The sequence below is a fragment of the Pelophylax lessonae genome (genome assembly GCF_965119305.1).
Source record: "Pelophylax lessonae genome assembly, chromosome: 6".
Classification (NCBI taxonomy): domain Eukaryota; kingdom Metazoa; phylum Chordata; class Amphibia; order Anura; family Ranidae; genus Pelophylax; species Pelophylax lessonae.
Genome location: NC_138773.1, coordinates 92,564,349 through 92,590,111, shown reverse-complemented (window position 1 = coordinate 92,590,111; position 25,763 = coordinate 92,564,349). Strand labels below are relative to the sequence as shown.

General features: G+C 43.5%; 1 protein-coding gene across 1 annotated transcript in view; it reads right to left on the bottom strand.

Moving 5' to 3' along the window:
- Positions 1-20,885, bottom strand: part of PDPK1 (3-phosphoinositide dependent protein kinase 1) — an 89,901-nt gene extending 69,016 nt beyond the window's left edge. The window contains exon 1 of the mRNA XM_082262144.1: positions 20,755-20,885. Within this exon, the coding sequence (XP_082118270.1) occupies positions 20,755-20,778 (24 nt within the window). The 5' untranslated portion in view covers positions 20,779-20,885. The remainder of the gene's footprint in view (positions 1-20,754) is intronic.
- Between the last annotated feature and the right edge of the window lie 4,878 nt (positions 20,886-25,763).

Here is a 25,763-nt window from a genome sequence, read left to right as displayed (position 1 = left end):
AGGGAACCCCAAATGCAGACAAAAAAACATGCGGTTAAAAAACGCGCAAGAAAAGGGTATATTGCTGCGCTAGGCTAAAAATCTAAACATATGGAAGATAAAATCTTGCGGTCACGCTCGCCCACACAGAGGAGACGCGGCGGCCATCTTTTTGGTGGTACACTGCCAAAGTAAGCGGAACATGCTGGATTGAATCATCTTGTGACTGAGATGCTTGTTTTTATCCTGCTTTTGTAAGTGCTTTTAATCCTTTTTTGAGGTGAATAAACTAAACGGTCTGCGCTATGATGGTGCCCCTGTTCTTTATTTAATATCTACCCATGATCATTTGCCTGGTTATTGCTGGACACGAGGAGGATCGCCTCGGACTATATGAGTTTTTTGGCATATATGATCTCTGTCATGGGGATCACCTCTATCTGGTAAGAGACAGTGTGAACAGGGTGTTTGGTGGTGGTGTCACGGACCTGCAGTTTAATTCATCTGACGAATTGGGACTTTTTGCACAGACTTTACATACTTAACCCTTCTGGGTTTTTTTCAGGATTAGCGCTACATTGTTTATTACATTTTACAAAAAATGTGCAAGGCTCGGCGTACAAAAAAGGTGTATAGACTATTTTATTGCAATTGTCTCGGCGCGGTTATGCATATGATCACAAAGTGCTAAATGTGAACGCCTTCGTTATTGCATTGACATTTTCTTAATATCAGAACTCCAACCAAAAATAATAAGAAACAAATTAGCAGCTTTTTTTTTTGCAATATTCATTTGCAAACTGGAGCCCCCCCCCAAAGTCCACCTTTTCCCTCAGTCTGATGAGCAGCATCATTTAACCCATTTCCTCCAATTCCCACATGGTCATGGACCCACCCAGCTTGTGCTTCAATAATGAAAGGAGAAGCAATACAGAGATCAGCTGTTCTGTCACTCTGCTTTCTCCTTCTATCAGCATGATCCTTGCCAGCACATGAACTGAACGGCTTCTTCTTGCTACTTCTTCTTCTCACACTCCAGCGGTGATGTACAGGGATTAACAGACTAATATTATTTCAGAAATGTATATATTTACATCGCTAAAAAATAAATTCAATAATGTATTGTTACAGAGCTGCATCAGTGCCGGTTCACATATATGTGATGCGGGAACCTTGCGAATCCACTGTGGGTTCCACCATTGCATTCAAATCGCAGGCAGTTCACACTGCCATATGTGAATCGCTGGGGTGTCAATACATAGTTAACGACACCCCCAGATCAGTTCGCATATCGCAGTGTGAACTGACAGTTCAGACATGAATCAGATTGCATAGGTGTGAACCACCATGCGATCCGATTCTGCTGCGGACCCAAAAAAGGGTCCTGAGCGCGTTGTGTCCGAATCCGATGCAAATTCAGCCATACTATCTGTATGGCTGAATTCGCATCGCACAGACATCGCATGTGATTTGCAGAGCAGTGCGCTCCGAATCACATGCAATGTCTGCCATCACTATTGTATGAACCGGGACTCAAATAGTGTCTATTATATTTGCTTAGAGTTCAGCTTTCTGTCAATTGCTAATGCATAGAAGAACAGAATTTTAAGAAAACTTGTCTTCTCTTGTGATGAGAACAGAAAATTTTGGAACATTTTGGGCAGTAAATAGAAAATCCTTGCAGGCTACAGACTAAAACATAAAAAGTCATTTTAAATTATTTTACATACCAAAACTGGTTGCACACCAAATATATTTGTTATATTTCTTACTATTAAACTGTAGTATCCCTTTAAAACTATGACATAAGTAAACTCTGGTCCTGTCACTGTGTTGTGTAATTAACACAAACCCGTCAATTGCTTTATTGACCCACTTTCTGTGGCTGGGTCATTCTGTTCAAAGCCACAACTGCCATCCCAGGCACAATAAACCATTTGAACTTAGGTTTAGCAAACAAACTTAACTTACATGGTGGAATTTGGCAGGTTAACAAGCACTAAACAGACCAAGAAGGTAGACTAAAGCACTTTCTGCTTCCAAAACAAAAACTCCTGTTTGTGTGTACACCAACCATAAAAAAGAAAATCTAAAGACAGAGAAAACAAACCCGATTCAAGGAAGGAGACAAGCTACAAGCTGGGCAGCTAATCCAATTTCCAGGTCAGCAGAAAAACAGCAAAGACTACAGCTATTCTTATTCCTCATCCAATATTCATTGTCAAACGTTCTTCTAGGAGCTATACAGTATGTTGTGGCATTAAAACTATACAGTGAACACGAGATCAGCTATTATTTCAATCTGGTTATACATCATTTCACAAATGCCTATTTTGGGAAACTGAATTATTCAACGATAAATTACATAACTGATATTTCTGCTATTACTTAATTGTTCTCATTCCTGCAAAGACTGACAGTCAAAAAAAGAAAATACTCATCCTGAATATGACCGAATATTTTACTGAAATGTTCCATTTTCTCTTAGCTCAGTTTAAATGAGGCAGTCTTTTTTTTTTTTAACAGAAAGTAATAATTTGATACAAATTACTGCAGAAAATATAAAATTCATGGCTCAGTATTTCTTGTCTTTGATGTCCTAATTAAATGTTTTCAGGGAAGAGATCGACAACAACATTTAGTCATGTTTATAAATACTTGTTTTTTAAGGCTACGTTCACATGTAGGCGTTTTGGAGGCGTTTTTGGGGAGTTTTTCTGCTCTAGGATCAACTCTCAAAAACGCCCAACAAGACAAATCCTATTCATTTCAATAGCCCCTGTTCACATCTGAGCGTTTTGACGCTGTGAGCAAAACGCCCAACGTTCAAAAAAGTACATGAGCTTCTTTTTTGGCAGATTACAGGCGTTCTCCATTGGTCTCTAGTCAATCTAAAAACGCCTGCACAAAAAACGCCTGTAAAACGCCTGCAAAAACGCCCATAAAACGCCTGTAATAGCAACGCCAAGATGTGAACGTAGCCTAAAGAAAGGTAAAAGGAAAAAAAAAAAATAGTTTCACATGCCTAATCTGATTGGTTGCTATAGGCAAAACCCCCTTATTACATTCAAGGGCTTTGGGGTTTATTTACTAAAATAATAAAAATTCACTGCTGCAAGAAGGACAATTCATTTTTCATTTTATATTAATAATATAGACAATGTACAAGATATAGGGGTTGATTTACCAAAACCGGCGAGTGCAAAATCTGGTGCCGCTCTGCATAAAAACCAATTAGCTACCAGTTTGGTTTTTTTGTCAAAGCTTAAACAAACTGAAGTTAGAAGCTGATTGGCTACCATGTACAACCACTTCTCTCCAGTTTTAGTAAATCAATCTCTATATCTGGTACAATGTCTATTTTATTCACATAAAACGAAATGTCCTTCTTGCAGCAGTGAATTCTTACTAACTTTTAAATTATTTTGATAAAATAGATCTACAAAAATAGAAAAAAAAAAAAAAAAACAACCAACCTAAAATCACAGTAGGCTAAAGCTCATATTAACTGCACAAAAGGAAGAAAAGGAAAAGAAAGTACGAGCTTTTAATAGTTGAAATGAATCACAATTTCCCTTGTTTTCTTCCTCCTGATAATGTACATATTTATCATTCATGACCACGTGCTTTGTGAATGAAAGGCTCTTTGTGATCATTTACAATCTAACATTCCATAAAATGTCACAATTTGTGGTCCACTGTAAATGCAAAATGTGACAGTTTTTTTATAGCTTACATCCGATTTCACATGATGTCGTGGGAGAAAACTGTATCTGGATTGTTACTTAACCAATTCCTGAGGTCACTGACTGAGCTGAAAGCTGCTTATGTATTCACCATCAATACCTATTGCTGATGAGATTTTTACCTTCGGATAGTTGTATTTAAACTTCCTAATAAAACAAATACCTTTTGCATAGTTTGCATACTTAACAAATATCAACCTATCCTACAATAAACACGTTTTACAATACCAATTTCTAGCAATACATTTATAGAGATATTCTCTAATGACTTAATATGTTTACACATAAAGGCACTTTGGTAGAAAGACTCTACCTATAAATATGTTTCTGCATTTTATTTTTCAAATAAAATAATATACTGAAGTTGAAAAAAAACCCCAAGAATAACCCAGACTATGACTGTCTCAGGCAGGGTAGTTTTGTTATTTATACGCTTATGAAGACTGCAAACGGGGTTTTTTTTTTTATACAATTAGTTATTTAGTTCTATTAACAAAAAGTTACTTTATTATGCAAAGAAAAAAGGTAACTGGTGTGAACGTTTTACCTATGTACTTTTTCACTAAAGTCTTGGTTTTGTACATTGTGGTCCAGAGAATAAATATGAAAAGTTAACTGGTGCGAACGTTTTATCTATTTGTGTACTTTTTCAATAAAGTTTTGATTTTGCACATTGTGGTCCAGAGAATAAATATGAAAAGTTAACTGGTGCGAACGTTTTATCTATTTGTGTACTTTTTCAATAAAGTTTTGGTTTTGCACATTGTGGTCCAGAGATAAAACGTTCACACCAGTTAACTTTTTATATTTATTCCATGGACCACAATATGCAAAACCAAAACTTTATTGAAAAAGTACATAAATAGAATAAATATAAAAAGTTATGTACTTTTTCAATAAAGTTTTGGTTTTGCACATTGTGGTCCAGAGATAAAACGTTCGCACCAGTTAACTTTTTATATTTATTCTCTGGACCACAATGTGCAAAACCAAAACTTTAGTGAAAAAGTACATAAATAGAATAAATATAAAAAGTTAACTGGTGCGAACGTTTTATCTATTTATGTACTTTTTCAATAAAGTTTTGGTTTTGCACATTGTGGTCCAGAGAATAAATATAAAAAGTTAACTGGTGCGAACGTTTTATCTCTGGACCACAATGTTCAAAACCAAAACTTTATTGAAAAAGTACATAACTTTTTATATTTATTCTATTTATGTACTTTTTCAATAAAGTTTTGGTTTTGCACATTGTGGTCCAGAGAATAAATATGAAAAGTTAACTGGTGCGAACGTTTTATCTATTTATGTACTTTTTCACTAAAGTTTTGGTTTTGCACATTGTGGTCCAGAGATAAAACGTTCGCACCAGTTAACTTTTCATATTTATTCTCTGGACCACAATGTGCAAAACCAAAACTTTATTGAAAAAGTACATAACTTTTTATATTTATTCTATTTATGTACTTTTTCAATAAAGTTTTGGTTTTGCACATTGTGGTCCAGAGATAAAAACGTTCGCACCAGTTAACTTTTTATATTTATTCTCTGGACCACAATGTGCAAAACCAAAACTTTATTGAAAAAGTACATAAATAGATAAAACGTTCACACCAGTTAACTTTTTATATTTATTCTATTTATGTACTTTTTCACTAAAGTTTTGGTTTTGCACATTGTGGTCCAGAGAATAAATATTACAAGGAAACCAATAAACATCAAATACTTTAATAAACGGTGTCAAAATAATACACAGATATGACTGGGATAAAAGTGAATATAAAACACCATTCAAAATGTATCCTATCCGAAAATACTGAACTCAAATCTTTATTACTAAGCTTACCATTACAATTAATTAGCAGTTGCCACAAAATAATTATTTTTTATTACACATACATTCACAAAACCTTATAACCGTGGGAACAAAGTATCTGAGATCCAATTTTGTAATTTTAACATTTGCTTTGATACATCAGACTTCCTGTCCACATTACCACTGAAAGGCAATATAACAACCAAAACAGAATGACAGCTTTACTAATAACTTCAAACACCGCACCTGTAATTTTGTCAAAACAACTATATATAAATAAACACGCATAAAAATGCAAAATCACATTTGATTTTAGAACAATTCACTGGACTATTAATGTAAACATGTATTAGTTCTACAAATATATCTGTAGAATAATAAAATATTTTACACACACAAAACAGTAGTAGTACAGTCATAAACTAAGTTTGAACAAGCTTCTTCACTAAATCTTAAAATCGTACAACGGAAAAAGGGATCTGTCATAGAGGCATGCAAATGGCACATCCACATTCCAAAACCTTGTATACATCCACATGTAGTTACATGTTGCCATAATTGTACAACACAACGCCTGCCATAAATATTGCAGAGAAACTAGGAGGCAACTCAAAGAAGGACGGCAACAACACCGATTATTAGGTGCAGTACACTTTCTTTTTCCTTTCAAGTTTCCAGTTAATGGAAGAAATCCTGGGACTGACAATGAACTTAAATGACTTCAAAAAAGACAAAAACCACAGAACTAATGTGTATATCATTCAATAAAACTTAATGTTTACCATTTTCCCCAACTTCCTATTTTCACTTGCCAGAAAGGGAACTAGAATGTCACTTGGATATATGGGGGAAAAAATCAACAGTATTGGGCATCTCACTATTCTCTGAAATTTAAGGGAAACCTGTCACACGAGAAACATGCAGGCTGCCATTGCTGACATCTCCTATAATAGACCGATGCCTGGCTGTCATGCTGAACCATATTGCTTCAATACTGGAACTTCTCCAGAGCAAATATGCAAATAAAGACTTCTGATACTCCAACTTTATTTGCATATAGTCCCTGGGTCAGTGACTTGGAGGTCACTACAGCCAGAGGACAAAAGTGAGCCTGGCAACTAACATTTTTGGGATGACAGTCATATGTAAAGTGGGGTACACACTAGTAGAAAATCTGCCGAAAATTCTGCCGAAAAATGTGAAATCGTCTGATTTTCGTCTAGTGTGTACACAACTTTCAGCAGCCGATGCCGACATTTTCAACAAAAAAAAAAACGGAGGGACAAACACCAACATTTTTTTCCTCCGTCCCCAGATGACCGATTTTCGTTTAATGTGTAAGCAGTACGTCCGTGAAAAATCGGATACGAAAGACCGCCCATGATCTGAAGTTGCTGACAACCCGGAAGTCTATGAACAAATGTGCCAAAAAAAAAGAAAAATCGGACGATAAATTTCGTGAACATTTATGCACTGTCGACTAAAAACGGTAATGAACGCTGAGAAGACAGAGAAAAATCGGAGGATATTTCGTCCGATTTTCGTCAAGTGTGTACGGCCCTTAAGACAAAGGGGTTGATTCCTAAAACCTGGAAAGTGCAACATCTGGTCCAGTTGTGCATGGTAGCCAATCAGCTTCTAAATTAAATTAAGCTTTGACAATAAAAACAGAAAGCTGATTGGTTTCTATGCAGAGCTGCACCAGATTTTGCACTCTCCAGTTTAGTATATAAACCCCAAAATGTCCACAAAAAATAAATAAAAATAAAACACACTCTAATTGCATATTGTGCAGAGTAACTTAGAAAATTAGCCCATCCCCATACCTCCCAGAAGCTTTGAATTATATTATAAAGGATCAGTCCAGGCAAAACTGATATTTCACCAATTGGTAGAAACAGGAAGATGGAATCATTGGACCATTCTGATGGAAATCCAGTGGTGAGATGTCTGGTGTGCCCACCACACAACACCATGAAGAAGTCTAATGCTGGGCATACATGGGTCTCAGAAGAAGTGGATGGAGGAATCCCCCCCCCCCCCCGCTGTATTCTGACAGCAAGGACTCTGGCCAGCGCCACAGCTGACTGGTTGCAGTGCTGATTGAACAAAAAATTTCCAACAAGCCCGTTCATGAGAAGTCAACCATTAGATCAACTTCTTACAAACAGGAAAATCAATAGATGGATAAAAATGAAGATGGTCCCTGTTTGAAGAGAAGCTCCAAGCTCCTGCAGAAATTAAAAGTCAGCAGCTACAAATACTGTACCTACTGTCTTTTAAGATTAGGACGTTTACCTGCCAGGAATCCAGCAGTGTGTTCATCCGAGCTGATTTTTCTAATCGGCTATCGGGTGCTGCTGCTGTCATCTCCACTAAAAAGTAAAAGCCTTGCAAACTCAGCCATAAGCGGTGGCTGGTATATGTCAAAACCAGGTACCAATGCCCCCCCAAAAGGTGCCAAATGTGGCAGCGGAGGGGGAAAGGAGGCAGACAGGTGGAGCCTCCCCTTTTGAGTGGAGCTCCGCTTTAACTCGCCTTGTGACTTTTCATATGACGTCATATGACATCATGGAGTATGCAGATAGAATAATGTGAGCTTATGAACAGGGCAGAGCCAGGAACACTGGTGGGAAGATCTCACCCCTGGAGTCTCCAGAAGAATTCTGCAGGTCATTCACCAGTTGCTGTAGAGATCATCAGCAATTCACACAATTTGAACCACAATTCACCGCCTTAAGCCCCGTACACACGCACCGATTGTCGGCCGAACGATCGGCCGTCTTTTGTCCAGTGTTGTTGTGTTGGTTGAAATGTGCTCTAGACTGCACACGAATTTTGTCGGCCAACAACAACCAACTGCAGAAGTGATGTCATGTTCTGGTCTACTTTTCGTGTGTTTTTTCTTCTCTGAGCATGCCCAGTCTTGCTCATCTGACTTTTGTCAGCCGAAATCTGCACTGACTGACGAACAATCGGCCGTTCTGGTGACGGCCAACAAAAATTTTATAGCATGCAGACCAGATTTTGTTCGGCCGAAAAGTTGCAGTCGGTTGCCGGAAGCATCATACTAACAAGCCGACAATCGGCCAATCGGACGTTGGCCGAACATTTACGGCCGACAATCGGTGCGTGTGTACGGGGCTTAACAGAACTTTTGTGTCTTCTAATCCATCCTATACTATCCATTTAGAGCAGAACCCTTAAAATAACCTTCAGATCTTAGGGAACCCCTGCTAATAATACTTAGATCTACAGCTCCTGCAACATTAGAAAGAATAGCGCACATATGCAAAAGAAAGGACTATATTTGATAGTCATTTCTTTTGCATGTGTGCGCTATTCTTTGTAAATATGCATGTTGTTTGGTTCATAGCTGCACCAGCTTTAGAAATGCATGTTCAGGGTGTGCCCCCCCCCCAGCTCTTTGTTTGTCCTGCAACATTAGTGTGGACAGTAGGTTGATGTATACAATAAAGTGAACTTACTGTATTTCACACCCAGGGCACAAATATGAGACACAATTGTGCTCAGTAATATTGAAAACGAAACAAATAATAATAATGGCAAAAAAAGAAACACGGAGACTAAAAATTGTAGCGTTCCATCATACTGGTGGTCTGCAGAAGGAACCCCATCTCACTGGTGCACGGCGAGAGAAAGAACCCCCCCCCCTCACTGGTGCACGGCGAGAGAAAGAACCCCCCCCTCACTGGTGGTCAGCGGGAGAAGGAACCCCACCTCTCACTGGTGGTCGGCGGGAGAAGGAACCCCACCTCTCACTGGTGGTCGGCGGGAGAAGGAACCCCACCTCTCACTGGTGGTCGGCGGGAGAAGGAACCCCACCTCTCACTGGTGGTCGGCGGGAGAAGGAACCCCACCTCTCACTGGTGGTCGGCGGGAGAAGGAACCCCACCTCTCACTGGTGGTCGGCGGGAGAAGGAACCCCACCTCTCACTGGTGGTCGGCGGGAGAAGGAACCCCCCTCTCACTGGTGGTCGGCGGGAGAAGGAACCCCCCTCTCACTGGTGGTTGGCGGGAGAAGGAACTCCCTCTCACTGGTGGTCGGCGGGGGGGAGGAACCCCCTCTCACTGCTGATCGGCAAGGGGAAGGAACCCCCTTTAACTGGTGGTCCACTGGAGAAGGAACCCCTCCCATTTGTGGTCTGCAGAAAAAGGAACCCCTCATACTGGTAGTTTGTAAGAAGAATACTCCTTGTTAGATTAGTGGTCAGGGGGAAGAATATTCCTCTTACACTATCAGTGGTTACTTATCTGAGAGGCAGAAATGTTTCCATGATCTGGCAAGCTCTGGAGGAACCCTGGTGGAAAGGCTGCTCTAATCTTTAACCTGGAAAACCTGCTCTCACAATCTTTGTGCCAGCAGGGTATGTATGTGACCAATATAGGACATTAGATACCATAGTCATCTTTGTAAAGCACTGCCAGATATGACCCAACTATTAAAGCTGCCTATGTTTTAAAATACTTTACAGGTACATAAGTGCAGAAATCCAAAAACTGAAACTAACCGGTACATAGACTACTCATGAACATTAACCATCTCAGAAGACCGCAGAACATTAAACTGAAGAATAAGATTCAAATACAAAAACACAGGTACACAGGAAAAGAAATCCAAAGAGGAATAGAGCAACAAATGTCCAGAACCTGGAAACGGGGAATAGTCTATAAACCTAAGGGGCTAGGAAGCCAATAGACCTATAAATGGACAGCGAGTGTCTCTCGGTGGCCTAACTTGGATTGATAACACAAGCACACATTACCCAACTCCTTTAGAATGGTTAGCTGGCTCTTAGTGTGACGTCTCATTCTACAATTCCTTGTCCACAAATACATTTTAGGCAGTGGTGCCTAGGTTACATAAGCTTCAACCTCCCTGATGCCTGGAATTTTAAAATCTGTATTAGGGCCCTTTCACACGGGCGGTCCGTATATCGGATAAACGGACATAATGCATGTCAATGGGATTGCGAATGTCAGCGGATGACCATCCGCTGACATCCGATTTGCGTCCTTTCCGTTCAGTTCCGTTTTTTGGAATGGAAGAGAACCCTATTTTTCTTCCGTTTAAAAAAACGGAGCGGATGCAAAAATGGATGTCAGCGGTGTCATCCGCAATCCCATTGACATACATTATGTCCGTTTATCATCCGCAAACGGATGGGATGATAAACGGACATACGGAAGGGACACTCCAGAGTGTCACCTGTGTCCGTGTGAAAAAAAAATAAAAAATGTGTGAGGAATATACGGTCTGCCCCGTGTGAAAGGACCCTAACTGTGTCACTGAAGTATAAATAAGCCCAAATATAAATAATAAGATTGTGAAAGAAAGCAGCAGTCTGAAGTGGGTCTGTTCTTTTTTTTTTTTAATCCTTTTTTTTACATTTTGCGTTTTTTAATTTACCGCACTATCTATGGGAAGAGTCTCTGGTTTATGCTCACTCAGCAGCTTCATGAGTGTGCAATGAGGTGGCCAGGTCACATCAGCAGAAATGGGGACAGTCCTGAGCTAACTCAAGAGGGGCCAGCAATTGCGTCAATAAAGCTGAAGGTGGAATCGCTCAGTGCATCAGCCTGTACTGTACGTCCTGATGCGACAACGCTGAGCCTGCATAAATGTAACAAGTCAGTGCTAAAATAATCATAAATAGAAAGCTGCTAGCAATAGGTAAGCATACAAAAAACGAAATATAACAGTAATAAAGATGCAGCGCCTCACACTATGGTAGCATTGTCACCCTATGAGTAGAAGTTCACAGTACTGCCTTATAGCAGCACCATCAACTGGTCCAAATAGAACACAATGAGGGGTAAATGACAATTCACCATTTTTTAATTTAAAGACATTTTAAACTTTCCTACCTGCACCTTGTATTTTTTACTTGTACAAGGCTACGTTCACACTGACATTAAAAACCAGGCGTTTGAGAGGCGTTATAAATGCCTCTTAAACGCCTATGCAAATGATACAATAGACAACACACAGTGCTGTTCAGACTTCAAAACATGAAGTGTTAGCATCGCTTCAAAATTGAAGTCTCATGGCGAGTCAAGAGGCATTTGAAGCCTTTCAACGCCTTCCATTTAAGTCTATAGTAATGCTTCACAAACTCTATGGCAGGCAGTTGCGGTGCGGTTGCGGGGCCTTGAGATTCATTTTATTTCCTGTAATGGAATAGGCATTTGTGGAGCGGATTTAACACGCATTAACGCTCATCAAGCGCATGAAAAATTGCCCACAGGATGTTTGAGGAGCATTTTTACCTCCTCATTAAGGCCCCTGTCACACATTTTCTGTTTGACTGTTTATTTCATCAGTTCATTCACATCAAAATGGATGAAGTTTTCATCAGTTTTTCATCCAATTTTCATCAGTTTTCTTTTACATCCACTACCAATGCAAAATCGGATGAAAAACTGACCATGTCAGTTTAGACCCATTTTTCATCCAATCCGATCCGTTTTCTTTCTTTAACGGAAGAAAAATAGAGCTTTGATCAGTTTAAAAAAAATGGAAGATGACAGATGTGGATGTAAACTGACGATTGTCCATTTACATCCATTTTTCCATAGAGATGAATTGATCTCCATTTTTCATCCGTCAACGGATGGATGAAAAACGGACAAACTGTGTGAAAGGCCCCTAACGCTTTGTAAAACGTCAGTCTAAGGCCCATATTAAAGCCCATTAACGCGAGTCTAGTGTGAGAACTGACACTACATATTCCACAATCACGGAGTTTCTTGGTGGTGCAGGTGCAGTCATTAGATGTGACACAGCCACAAGCAGGCAGAACATTCACAGAGAGATCACCTTACTCGAGATGTGTTTTCATCACATTACCACTTCCACATTTGTGATTAAACAGTGGAAAAGGCATGGATTGGACACTATGGGTTGATTTACTAAAACTGGTGCATTAAAATCTGGTGCGGCTGTGCATGGTAGCCAATTAGCTTCTAACTTCAGATTGTTTCATTAAACTTTGACAGTGTTCACATTGGTCCGATTTGACATGCCAAATCGGAGGCAATTGCCGGCAATAGCACCGTCTGAATCGATGCTACGTTGACTTTGCGGCGCCGCACCGATTACCAAAAGTAGTTTCTGTACTACTTTAGATCATTTTGAGGGGGATGTCCCATAGACATCTGTGCAGGAACCCGCACAGATGTCTGTGAAATAACCCCTGAAGTTGGACTGAAATGCTGGCTTGATCAGCTGAACGAGGTTTCAAAACGGCCCCAGTGTGAACCTGGGCTAAGGCTCGGTTCCCATTGGTGCGATGCGGGAAACCCTGCGCATCCACTGGTGGTTCCCGCATCACACCCAATTAGTAGGCAGTTCACACTGCCATATGCAAACCGCTGGGAGTGTCAATACAAAGTTATGGACACCCCCAGATCAGTTTGCATATCGCAATGGGAATTGTCAATTCGGACAGGAATCGGATCGCATGGATGTGAACACCCAATGCGATGCGATTCTGGTGCAGGCCAAAAAAGGGTCCTGCACGACTTTGGTCCAAATGCGATGCAGACATTGCATGTGATTTGCACAGCACTGCGGATCACACGCAATGTCTTCCATGACATCGCACCAATGTGAACGGAGCCTAAAATCTGGAAGCTGATTGGTTTCTATGCAGAACTGCACCAGATTTTGCACTCTCCAGCTTTATTAAATATCCCCCTATGTGACCCAGAAAATTGCCTGTTTTTTTAGCAACTGGGGACAAGGTACTAAGTGAATGAATACGTGGACAAGGAGCTACAAACAATCGGCCATGGCGCTACAAAGAGCAGCCACAGCATATGAGTCCATCATTAGGCCTAATGCATTCTGGGAGGAAAATTCCACTTTTAAGGGCATTTGATTTTTTTTTTCTGCTTCCAAACGCCCCTCCATATCAGCCTGTTTCCCCTTACACACACACACACACATACAGACAGACGTTAAAGCCCTGTACACACGATAAGAAATTTGGCCGGGAAATTTCGTCCAACGACCGATCTGCCGATTTTCGGATTGTTAGTATGGTGCTTTCGACAGCCGAATTCGACTTTTCGGCTGACAAAATCCTGATGTGCAGGCTATAAAATTTTTGTCTTCCGTCAACACACGTCCGATTTTCGTCTCATTAGTACAGATTTAGACGGGGAAAAATCTTATGAGCAAGACTAGGCATGCTCAGAGAGAAAGAACACATACAAAGCAATCCAACACATGACATCACTTCTGAATTAGAATTCTGTCGTACGGGAAAATTTGTATGAAAATAACCTCTTCACTTTCCACATCAGACTAGCATGCCACAAAAGAGGGATGAGCAGTCTCCGGAAATTCGTAGCGTGTGTACGGGGCTTTAGTCCCGGTTCCCACATATGCAATGCGGGAGCCCTGCGAATCCACTGCTGGTTCCCGCATCGTATTCAACTCGCAGGCAGTTCACACTGCCATATGCGAATCGCTAGGGATGTCAATACAAAGTTAACGACACCCCCAGATCAGTTCGCATATTGCAGTGTTAACTGTCAGTTCGGACATGAATCGGATCACATAGGTCTGACCCTATGCGATCCGATTCTGGTGTGGGCCCAATTCATATGGCTGAATTTGCATCGCACATATGTGAACCGGCGCTGAAGGTGTTGTTAGGGGCAAAAAAAAAAAAAACATAATTTGTACACATTCAGGAGCATTCAGAACAAAGACAAAGAATAAGCATATACATGCCTAAGCGCTAGGTGCATATAACGCTTGAGCATTTATTATAATGACCAAAGTAAATGACATTTCTTGCCAATAAAATGAATGTATGGCTAAATGCCTGACCTACCTAAATGCATTTGCCAAATGTGACTTTAGGCGTGTTATTAATGCTGCTTATCTCCTGCCAGGAGAAAAAGCGTTGAGAAGAGCTGAGCAAACGCCCTGTGTGCATGAGGCCTTACAAGGCAAACAACACCGGGAATAGAACTACACTTAGAACTAGTTAAAAACAACATAAAGTGTACAATGCCTTTAAAGTATACCCAAAGCACTAACTTTTTTCCTCATTTTGCTTGTTTTTCAACAAGCTCATTCGTGAGAAGTCGACCATTAGATCAACTTCTCACGAACAGGAAAGTCCATAGATGGATTAAAATTGAGCTGGTCCCTGCCCTGCTTAGACTTGCCTTGTGACTTTTCATTCATATATTAGGGAGAATGCAGACAGAAGAATGAGATTATGGACAGGGCAAAGCCAGGAACACTGGTGGGAAGATCTCACCCCTGGGGTCTCCAGAACTCTGCAAGTCATTCGCCAGTTGCTCTAGAGATCATCAGCAATTCACACAATTTGAATCACAATTCACCACCTAACAGAACTTTTGTTTCCTCTAATCCAGGGCTTCCCAAACTTTCTTGTGCCGAGACCCACTTCTGAATACCGTTATTTTTTGTGACCCACTTGCTTGTAATTGAATATTGTAAAGCGCTACAGAATTTGTTGGCACTAAATAAATGCAAATAATAATGCATTTAAAGGGAGGGGGATGTTAAATTAAATATAGAAGCTGCCATAAACTCCTGACACCGCCGGGCCACCTGGTCCTCCTATGACACAGCGGCTGCCGTCTCTGCCCACTATAGCTAAGAGAATCCCGCCGTCAGCCACCACCGCTCCTGCCACAACTCCTGCCTCTCCACCCCATGAACATATCCTACAACCTACATAACAGCCCACATACGTACTCCCTGATGCAAGTATCCTCCTCGCGGGAAATGCAGACCAGCCTCCATAAACTGCGTGGGCGGGGTCCTGAATCCATCGCAATGACTGCTCTGGCTCTCTGTAATTTGCGCAGGCTTGCACAGCACAATTTAAGCGGGCCCGCAGCTCGCGACCCACGGTTTGGGAACTCCTGCTCTAATCCATCCTCATATCCTTTTAGAACAGAACCCTTAAAATAACCTTTAGGTCTCAGGGAACCCCTGCTAATAATAATTATTTCTACAGCTACTGCATCATTAGCGTGGACAGTAAGTTGATGTATAAAATAAAGTAAACTTTACATCCAGGGCACACATATATGCCAACTATTTTCAGTATGAATAATAAAAACATAAATAATAATAATGGCAAAAAAGAAACAATGACAGTCAAAATTGTAGTGTTCCCTCATCCTGGTGGTCCGTGAGAGAAGGAACCCCTCTCCCATTGGTGGTCCGTGAGAGAAGGAACCCCTCTCCCATTGGTGGTGCCTGGGAGAAGGAACCCCTCTCCCATTGGTGGTCAGTGAGAGAAGGAACCCTTCTCCCATTGGTGGTCCCTGGGAGAAGGAACCTTTCTCCCATTGGTGGTCCCTGGGAGAAGGAACCCCTCTCCCATTGGTGGTGCCTGGGAGAAGGAACCCTTCTCCCATTGGTGGTCCCTGGAAGAAGGAACCCTTCTCCCATTGGTGGTCCCTGGAAGAAGGAACCCTTCTCCCATTGGTGGTCCCTGGGAGAAGGAACCCTTCTCCCATTGGTGGTCCCTGGGAGAAGGAACCCCTCTCCCATTGGTGGTGCCTGGGAGAAGGAACCCCTCTCCCATTGGTGGTGCCTGGGAGAAGGAACCCCTCTCCCATTGGTGGTCCCTGGGAGAAGGAACCCCTCTCCCATTGGTGGTCCCTGGGAGAAGGAACCCCTCTCCCATTGGTGGTCCCTGGGAGAAGGAACCCCTCTCCCATTGGTGGTCCGTGAGAGAAGGAACCCCTCTCCCATTGGTGGTCCGTGAGAGAAAGAACCCCTCTCCCATTGGTGGTCCGTGAGAGAAGGAACCCCTCTCCCATTGGTGGTCCCTGGGAGAAGGAACCCCTCTCCCATTGGTGGTCCCTGGGAGAAGGAACCCCTCTCCCATTGGTGGTCCCTGGGAGAAGGAACCCCTCTCCCATTGGTGGTCCCTGGGAGAAGGAACCCCTCTCCCATTGGTGGTCCCTGGGAGAAGGAACCCCTCTCCCATTGGTGGTCCCTGGGAGAAGGAACCCCTCTCCCATTGGTGGTCCCTGGGAGAAGGAACCCCTCTCCCATTGGTGGTCCCTGGGAGAAGGAATCCCTCTCCCATTGGTGGTGCCTGGGAGAAGGAACCCCTCTCCCATTGGTGGTGCCTGGGAGAAGGAACCCCTCTCCCATTGGTCATCAAAACAGGTGGAAGATTTGTCCTCTATTCCTGTTCTGGTGGCAACTCAAAATTGTGGATCTACTTTTACATTCATTCCTGGTGATACTGGTGATCAGGTCAATCAGAGCTTGTTTATACCAGCCAACATGCTAAAAATGTGGGCTGCCATCCTCCATGTAGGGGGCACTGCTTTGTGCTCTTTTATTCCACGGCACTGTTTACCTTTGTTTTCAACTTTATCGAAGTGTCACAAATTGTCTACACAGCACATTGTGCTGCGATGAGCTGAAGCGGAGTGACATTTAGTGCCTCGCGTTGTGTAAAAACTAGGTATGCATCGATCCGATATTCGGATCGGATATCGGCCCCGATACTGGCAAAATAGCTGGATCGGTAAAATTTAGCAGACCCACGGGCCGATCCGGGGGCGTCGCTACTCTCCAGGCTTCTGACCCTCCCTCAATCACTTCAATAGGAGAAAAAAAAGCTTTTACTCATCTAATTCTACAGTTGCAGGCATACTTCTTCTGTTTATAGGGGGGGGGTCGTCTTTCTTTCGGTATCCACATCACTGGCTGTGTGATGTGGACATTTCCTAGGTATCTGCCGATCCCGATACCGATCCGGAAGTATTATTTTGTTATAAGCTCACAAAACAGTACTTCCGGATCGGAATCGGGATCCGCAATTTCACAAAGCAAAAGATCGGGACCAAAAAAGTTGGATCGGTGCATCCCTAGTAAAAACGTAACATGTCTACAATTTTCTGCAGCTTCCGCAACCCCTTCAGCATATCATGGTGTGACCAATTGTTTTCTATGAGCCCTTGTATAGATCTATGCAGCTGGTGTGAGCATACCCTTAAAAAGGAAAATAATCTCTTCAACGGGAACTCAGCAAATTTACCATCATCATCGAAAGTGAAAGTAAAATCCCAAATTTTGACTAACACAGACAGCGTGACTTGTCCCCACCCCCTCGTCACAGAATTAAATTGACAGCACCAGGAGCTTGTGGTTCCCACTGCTTTTAACCTGCCCTGTGAGGAGGGAGAGAGCTGCTGCTCCTGTACACATCGCTGGATCCAAATTGGGCTTAGGTAAGTATAGTGGGGGAGGGATCCTGTGGCACAAAGTGGTTGTAGACCTCAGACATGAAATATGAACAAAGCCTATCCCTCTATAGCAGTGTTTCTCAACCCTTTTTCAGTCAAGGCACCCTTTAAAATTATGGACAATCTCAAGGCACCAATTCGAAAATGTAAAAAACTTTTTTACATAATGTGGCAGCATCGACACATGTAGGACACCCAACATTCGAGGTGATTTATTCTTACAAAGCATATACACTATTGCACACTGGTACCGACTATTATTCCAGGGTTTCTCCTCTCCCTCAGTTTTTCTCCATCACTCAGCTAATGTAACCCAAATGTTGATGGAGAGGGGCAGGGGAGTGTCAAACAAGGATGCTGTGCAGGCAATCAACACTGATGACATCTCTGGTTGTTCGGATGCTAGTGGCTGGAAGGCTGAAATTTTAGGCATTTTGCTAAGGCACCCCCTGAAGAAACCTCAAGGCACCCTGGTTGAAAAAGGCTGCTCTATAGTGTGTAGTTGTCTCAAGAGTACTAAGTGTCATTTCTGACTGCTGCTTTGTTCCTCTGCTGTCAGCATGGATCACTTCTGACAAGTTTACCTGACAACAAGATAAAAATGGCGACAGAGGAGGGAGGCTCAGCTCTGTTTCTGTGTGATGTATGAAGGGGGTGTGTCCCTTGCCTCCAATCAGCTCTAAGAGCTCTCCTCACTGAGCTCTGAAGAGTGTAACTTCAGCTCTCCGCCCCCTTTTTTCTGTGTGAAGGGGAGTGTGTCCCTTGCCTCCAATCAGCTCTAAGAGCTCTCCTCACTGAGCTCTGCAGAGTGAAACTTCAACTCTCCGCCCCCTTTTTCCTGTGTGAAGGGGGTGTGTCCCTTGCCTCCAATCAGCTCTAAGAGCTCTCCTCACTGAGCTCTGCAGAGTGTAACTTCAACTCTCCGCCCCCTTTTTCCTGTGTGAAGGGGGTGTGTCCCTTGCCTCCAATCAGCTCTAAGAGCTCTCCTCACTGAGCTCTGCAGAGTGTAACTTCAGCTCTCCGCCCCCTTCTCCTGTGTGAATGGGGGTGTGTCCTTGCCTCCAATCAGCTCTCAGAGCTCTGCTCACTGAGCTCTGAAGAGTGTAACTTCAGCTCTCCGCCCCCTTTTTTCTGTGTGAAGGGGAGTGTGTCCCTTGCCTCCAATCAGCTCTAAGAGCTCTCCTCACTGAGCTCTGAAGAGTGTAACTTCAGCTCTCCGCCCCCTTTTTTCTGTGTGAAGGGGAGTGTGTCCCTTGCCTCCAATCAGCTCTAAGAGCTCTCCTCACTGAGCTCTGCAGAGTGTAACTTCAACTCTCCGCCCCCTTTTTCCTGTGTGAAGGGGGTGTGTCCCTTGCCTCCAATCAGCTCTAAGAGCTCTCCTCACTGAGCTCTGCAGAGTGTAACTTCAGCTCTCCGCCCCCTTCTCCTGTGTGAAGGGGGGTGTGTCCTTGGCTCCAATCAACTCTCAGAGCTCTGCCCACTGAGCTCTGCAGAGTGTAACTTCAGCTCTCCGCCCCCTTTTTTCTGTGTGAAGGGGGGTGTGTCCCTTGCCTCCAATCAGCTCTCAGAGCTCTGCAGAGTGTAACTTCAGCTCTCCGCCCCCTTTTTTCTGTGTGAAGGGGGTGTGTCCCTTGCCTCCAATCAGCTCTAAGAGCTCTCCTCACTGAGCTCTGCAGAGTGTAATTTCAGCTCTCCGTCCCCTTTTTCCTGTGTGAAGGGGGGTGTGTTCCTTGCCTCCAATCAGCTCTAAGAGCTCTCCTCACTGAGCTCTGCAGAGTGTAACTTCAACTCTCCGCCCCCTTTTTCCTGTGTGAAGGGGGTGTGTCCCTTGCCTCCAATCAGCTCTCAGAGCTCTCCTCACTGAGCTCTGCAGTGTAACTTCAGCTCTCCGCCTCCTTTTTTCTGACCGCTCAGACAAGCTGTACAAATTCTGGACTGTGAATGGATGCAGAGAAGAGAAGACTGCAAATACACAATTATGTAGGAAGATTTGTTTCATCTCTGTGTACCACCCGAGGACAGTCACTTCACTGGGTATAGGGAGGGATTACAACCGCTATAAGGTAAAAAACCTTCAGCCTTTACAACCACTTTAAAGTATAACTAAAAGGAAAAACCCATGTTTTTAGTTTTAGATAGAAAAGGATTAGGGGTTTCTTAGCTGTCTGTGCCCACATTAGGGAGAATCTCTCGCTCTCTCTGTCCTGTTTATTGTTAACCCTGAAAGCATGGAAAAATCCCAAATGTTGGGCTGTCCCCAGAACAATAACAGAAGGGAACTCCTCCAATGGGGACACTAATTCTGGTGACAACCCAGGATTTTTCACATTGTAGGGATTTCCTCTCACTTCCTGTTGTGGCTATGGGACAGGAAGTGAAGGAAAATCTCCCCAATGGGATACCGATGGCCGAAAAAAATCCAAATCCACCTTATTCTATCCAAAATGTGGTAAAAAGTTGTGCCACTTCCAGAAATGTTTTCCCTGCCTGGACACCCTGCACACAGACATCAGATCAGAGGGGTGACGAGCTGCTTGGCAGCGATCTTATGCGCAGCGCCCTGCATCTAACCTGTGCAGGACCTGGGCCTTGTAAGATCTGCCATAAACACTCCATAGTAATAAATAGGGAGGGTGTGATGAAGGGGGCTGACACAGGCAGAGCTGGGGGCTCAGTCTGGGAGGACTCCCTTCTCTCCCCCCTTGCCTGGCCTGTCATCACCTCCTCTCCATGTGTGGCCAAGTGACAGCAGGCAGGGCACACAGGGCATCTGCCCATCCTAGCAGCTCTGGAGGGGAGAGGCCTGCTGCCGGTGCCTTCCCTCCCCCTCCTCCCCTCAGCCTGCTGGCCCTGGGCTCTCCCCCCTCTGAGCCCACCTGCACCCCCCAGCACCGCACCCTCCCCAGCACCCCATAAGCGCCTCACCACTTGGCTAGTGGTCCTGGCCATGGCCTTCTTCCCCCTCTCCTCAGATGGCTTCAGGGAATCACACAGCCAACAGTAATGGCCGCCCGCATCGTCTGGAGCTGACGTCACTCCACAACAATGTTCGTGGTAGAGAAGGGAGGCGCTGCTCCGACGCTCTCCTAGCCGCCATTGGCCGCCGTCGTTCCGGGCCCGCCTCCTTTCGCAGTCGATTGGGCGACGCGGGTGCTCGTCAGCGAGCTCTGGCCGCGCCTTCCTCCCCCTCCTCCTCATTCACAGAAAAAGCGTCTTCGTTTCCTTGTTTGTTTCCTCCATTTCGCAGTGTGATGTGTGTGAGGATGTTCTGTGAGAGGACTGCCTCATACACAGCACACCCAGGGCATATGGACACCTGCCGCCTGCACCCAGGGCTCCTCCTCCTCCTCTCTGTGTGCCATGGACATAGGACAGACTAGAAATGTGTGGGCAATGCAGAATGAACTAATGTGCCCTGAGAAATAAAATACCTCAGCTCAGTGCAATGTGATTACAGGAGCAGAGCCTTCATTTTATGGTCTCCCTCACACAGACGGCGGTAACCTGCGTTTTCTCGCCCTGAAACGCCAGTCTCCACCAGAGCGCATAGGAAACAATTGTCCGCAACGCGCTGAAAGGCACTGCAGGTCACTGGCTAGGCGGAGACCTGAATGGAGTTTGCAATTTGTACACTTTGAATAAAGTTTAGAAAAAAAAAGGTAAACAGTGCTCTGTGTTTTAAAATGCAAAGCAACAAAGCTAGGGGGCATAGGAAACAATGATCTTCAATGCTGTATATTTCCGCAACGTGCTGAAAGGCACTGCTGCTGGGCAGAGACCTAAATGGAGTGTACACTTTCAATAAAGTTTAGAAAAAAAAAGTAAACAGTACCCTGTGTTGTAAAATGGAAAGCATGGAAAGAAATGGAAAGTGGGTCACCACTAGGGCACATAAAAACACAATACACGTTAGGAGGGGAACCCTTGGGGGAATCAAAAATGGAGAAAGATCTGGGAGTCTTGGTTGATGATAGACTAGGCAACAGCATGCAATGCCAAGCGGCAGCTTCCAAAGCCAACAGAATATTAGCATGCATAAAGAAAGGGATGTATTCCAGAGATAAGACTATAATCCTTCCACTTTATAAAACTCTGGTCCGACCGCATCTGGAGTATTCTGTCCAGTTCTGGTCGCCAGTCCTCAGGAGGGATGTGTTGGAGCTGGAGAGAGTCCAGAGAAAGGCAACTAAACTGATTAGGGGGTTGGAGGACCTTAACTATGAAGAGCGGCTGCAATCGCTCGATTTATTTTCCCTGGAGAAGAGACGTCTGAGAGGGGACATGATAACAATTTATAAATATCTTAATGGGGATCTCAGCTTAGAAAAAAAGCTGTTCAGTCAAAGGAATTGCATGAGGACTCGAGGACATACAATGCGATTAGAGAAGAAGCGTTTTAACCTCAGGCAACGTGGGGGGTTCTTTACTGTTAGGGCTACAAGATTGTGGAATTCTCTACCACAAGAGGTGGTTTCTGCGGGTAGTATGGTGACTTTCAAAAGACTCTTAAGGCCCGTACACACACGCAGATCGTCGTCATACAAACGTCGGCGGACAAAAGATCTGCCGATTGTATGCGTGTTAGTATGGTGCCTCCGACAGATGTCTGCACACAATCCGCGGACAAGAGTCTTTCTTGCAAACATGAAAATTTTTGTCTGCAGACACCAGAACGGACGATTGTTCGCCTGTCAGTACAGAAATCAGCCGACAGACCGCAGATTTGCAAGACTGGGCATGCTCAGAAAATAAAAAACACAGGGAAAGTTAACCATTACATGACATCACTTCTGCAGTCAGCTGAAGTCTGCGGACAAAATTGTTGTGCTGTCCTTGTGCTGTCTTTGCACTTTTCAACAGACACCGACATCCCGGGGAGAAAAGACGAACATTTGTATGACGACGATCTGCGTGTGTGTACGGGGCTTTAGACTTACATCTCAAGAATCAGGAGATTAAGGGCTATGTTAGATGATTACAGTCACACACACACCTACACAGGTTGAACTGGATGGACTATTGTCTTTATTCAACCTCACCTACTATGTAACTATGTAACAAAGGGTCACCACTGCAGGTCACTACGCTGCTGGGCAAAGACCTGAATGGGGTGTACACTTTGTACGCTTTGAATAAAGTTTAGCAAAAAAAGGTAAACAGTGCCCTGTGTTGTAAAAGGCAAAGCAACAAAGGGTCACCACTGCAGGTCACTAGGCTGCTGGGCAAAGATCCGAATAGGGTGTACACTTTGTATACTTTCAATAAAGTTTAGGGAAAAAAAAGGTTAACAGTGCCCTGTTGTACAACTCAAAGCAACAAAGGGTCACCACTAGGGCACATAGGAAACAATCGTCTTCTATGCTGTATATTTCCACAACGCACTGGTAGGCACTGCAGGTTTTTGCCCTGCTGGGCGGAGAACTAAATGGGGTGTACACTGTATGCTTTCAATAAAGTTTAGAAAAAAAAAAGGTTAAGAGTGCCCTGTTGTACAACTCAAAGCAACAAAGGGTCACCACTAGGGACAGAGGAAACAAGTGTTTTCTATGCTACATATTTCTGCAACACGCTGGAAGGCACTGCAGGTCACTGCACTGCTGGGTGGAGACCTGAATGGTGTGTACACTCTGTGTGGTTTCCAGGGCTTTTTTTCAGCGGGAATGCGGGGGAACGCAGTTCCGGCACCTCCAATGGGTGCTGGAGGGTCTACTGATGCTGGCTGCTGGGAGATCTATTGTTGCTGTAGGGGATCTATTTTTGCATGGAAATCTATTGTCGCTGGTGGAGGATCTTTTGATACTGAGGGTTTATTGTTGCTAGAAGGAATCTACTGTTTAGGGAGGGGTCCACTGTTGCTGGCTGCTAGAGAGTCTATTGATGCTGGCTGCTGGGAGATCTTTTGCTGCTGCTGGGGTCTATTGCTGCTGGGGGGGGGGGGGATCTATTGCTGCTGGCTGTGGGGGATTTTATAGCTTTTCCTGTTATCTTAACCTAATCCTATACATTCAAATACAAAATTATACTTGGCTCTATATTCTCTAAAAGGGGCTGTACTGGAAGCTGGGTAGGGGGTGGAACCAAGGGTCAGTGCTCAGAGGTTGGAAGGGGTGGAACCAAGGGTCAGTGCTCGGAGGTGGGTAGGGGGTGAAGACACAAAGTAACTTAGAAGAGGGGAGTTACTGCACCTATTCTCTGAGAAAAAAAGCCCTGGTGGTTTCAATAAAGTTTAGAAAAATAAAAAGGTTAACAGTGCCCTGTTTTTGTACAACTCAAAGCAACAAAGGGTCACCACTTAGGCACATAGGATACAATTGTCTAGGCAGAGCCTAGTGTCATTACGCCATTTACGGTTTGAGTCCATGGAGCGCATCGCGTCCCGGACTTCCTGGTATTTGACTTGAGCTGTTTGAATTTTACTCAATGTATGTGCACTATTATTTTTACCAATAAAACTAACTATACAAATTCACACTATGGGGACTGTCTACTATTTCTATGTACCACTGAGATTTCTGGGGATTGCAAGGAAAGGCTGCCAGAGAGTTGGTCGTGGACACAGCATACAGCCAGGTGTAGCTGCTAAAGCTGGATACCCCTGTTGCAAGGGGAGAGAGGTCTGGTGAGTGTACTATCAGGAGGGGGGCACAAGTGGAGACACCGGGCACACTGCCTGCTGTTGCACAACCCCCTGGTTGTAACGTCATCAAGCATTCCTTTATTGATGCTACCATAAGAACAAGCAAGGATAGCTGGAACGACAGACTAATTAAAAGGACACTGCACATTATCTAAGGACTGTTCACTAAACACAGATCACTTTTGCATCAATTTATGGTTTATATGTGATTACATTGAGTTTATATGATTTGAGTGTAATTAGAAGTTCACTCCATTTGGGCACTTTTATTTTAGCATTGGCACTTTAGTAATCATTGCAAATATTTTTTGCAAATGTTGCACAATACCTTTACATTTTTCACTTTAGTAATTTTTTGCACATAGTTTGTTTTGCATATGTTGCACTATAATTTAAATTTATTTGATTTGTGGCTTTTAGAGAATGATATGCTTACGGGTATATTAGTATTTTATTGCACCTAGAGCAGCGCCAAAACCCATTTTTTATACATAGATTTACAACAGGCACTGCCTCTTCTAATTGGGGGCAGCAGCTCAAAGCACTTTTAGAATATTATCACAATTTTTGTTAATTATCCATAGAGCGGACTATATTAATTTAATTAATTGTCTTTTATGCTGCATATTTCCACAACATGCTGGAAGACACTGAATGTCATTGCCTTGCTGGGCAGAGACCTGAATTGAGTGTATACTTTGTACGCTATAACGTTTTTAGAAGAATAAAAGAGGGTAATGCCTCGTACACACGCAACGATTATCGGCCGACCGATCGGCCGTCTCTTATCCAGAGTTGTGTTTTGTTGGTTGGAATGTGCCTAGACTGCACACAAATTTTTTCGGCCAACAAAAATCAACTTCAGAAGTGATGTCATGTGCTGGTTTACTTTCCGTATGTTTTTTCTTCTCTGAGCATGCCCAGTCTTGCTCATCAGATTTTTGTCTGCTGAAATCTGTACTGACTGACGGAAAATCGGCCGTTGTGTTGACGGCCAACCAAAATTTTATAGCCTGCACACCAGATGTTTTTCGGCCGAAAAGTCGGTTGTCGAAAGCATCATACTAACAAGCCGAAAATCGGTCGATCGAACGTTGGCCGAAAATTCACGGCCAACTATCGACGCGTGAGTACGAGGCATAAGAGTTCCCTGATGCACAAGTCAAAGCAACAAAGGGTCACCACTAGGGCACATATAAAACAATTGTTTTCTATGCTACATATTTCTGCAACACGCTGGAAGGCACTGCAGGTCACTGCACTGCTGGGTGGAGACCTGAATGGCATGTACACTTTG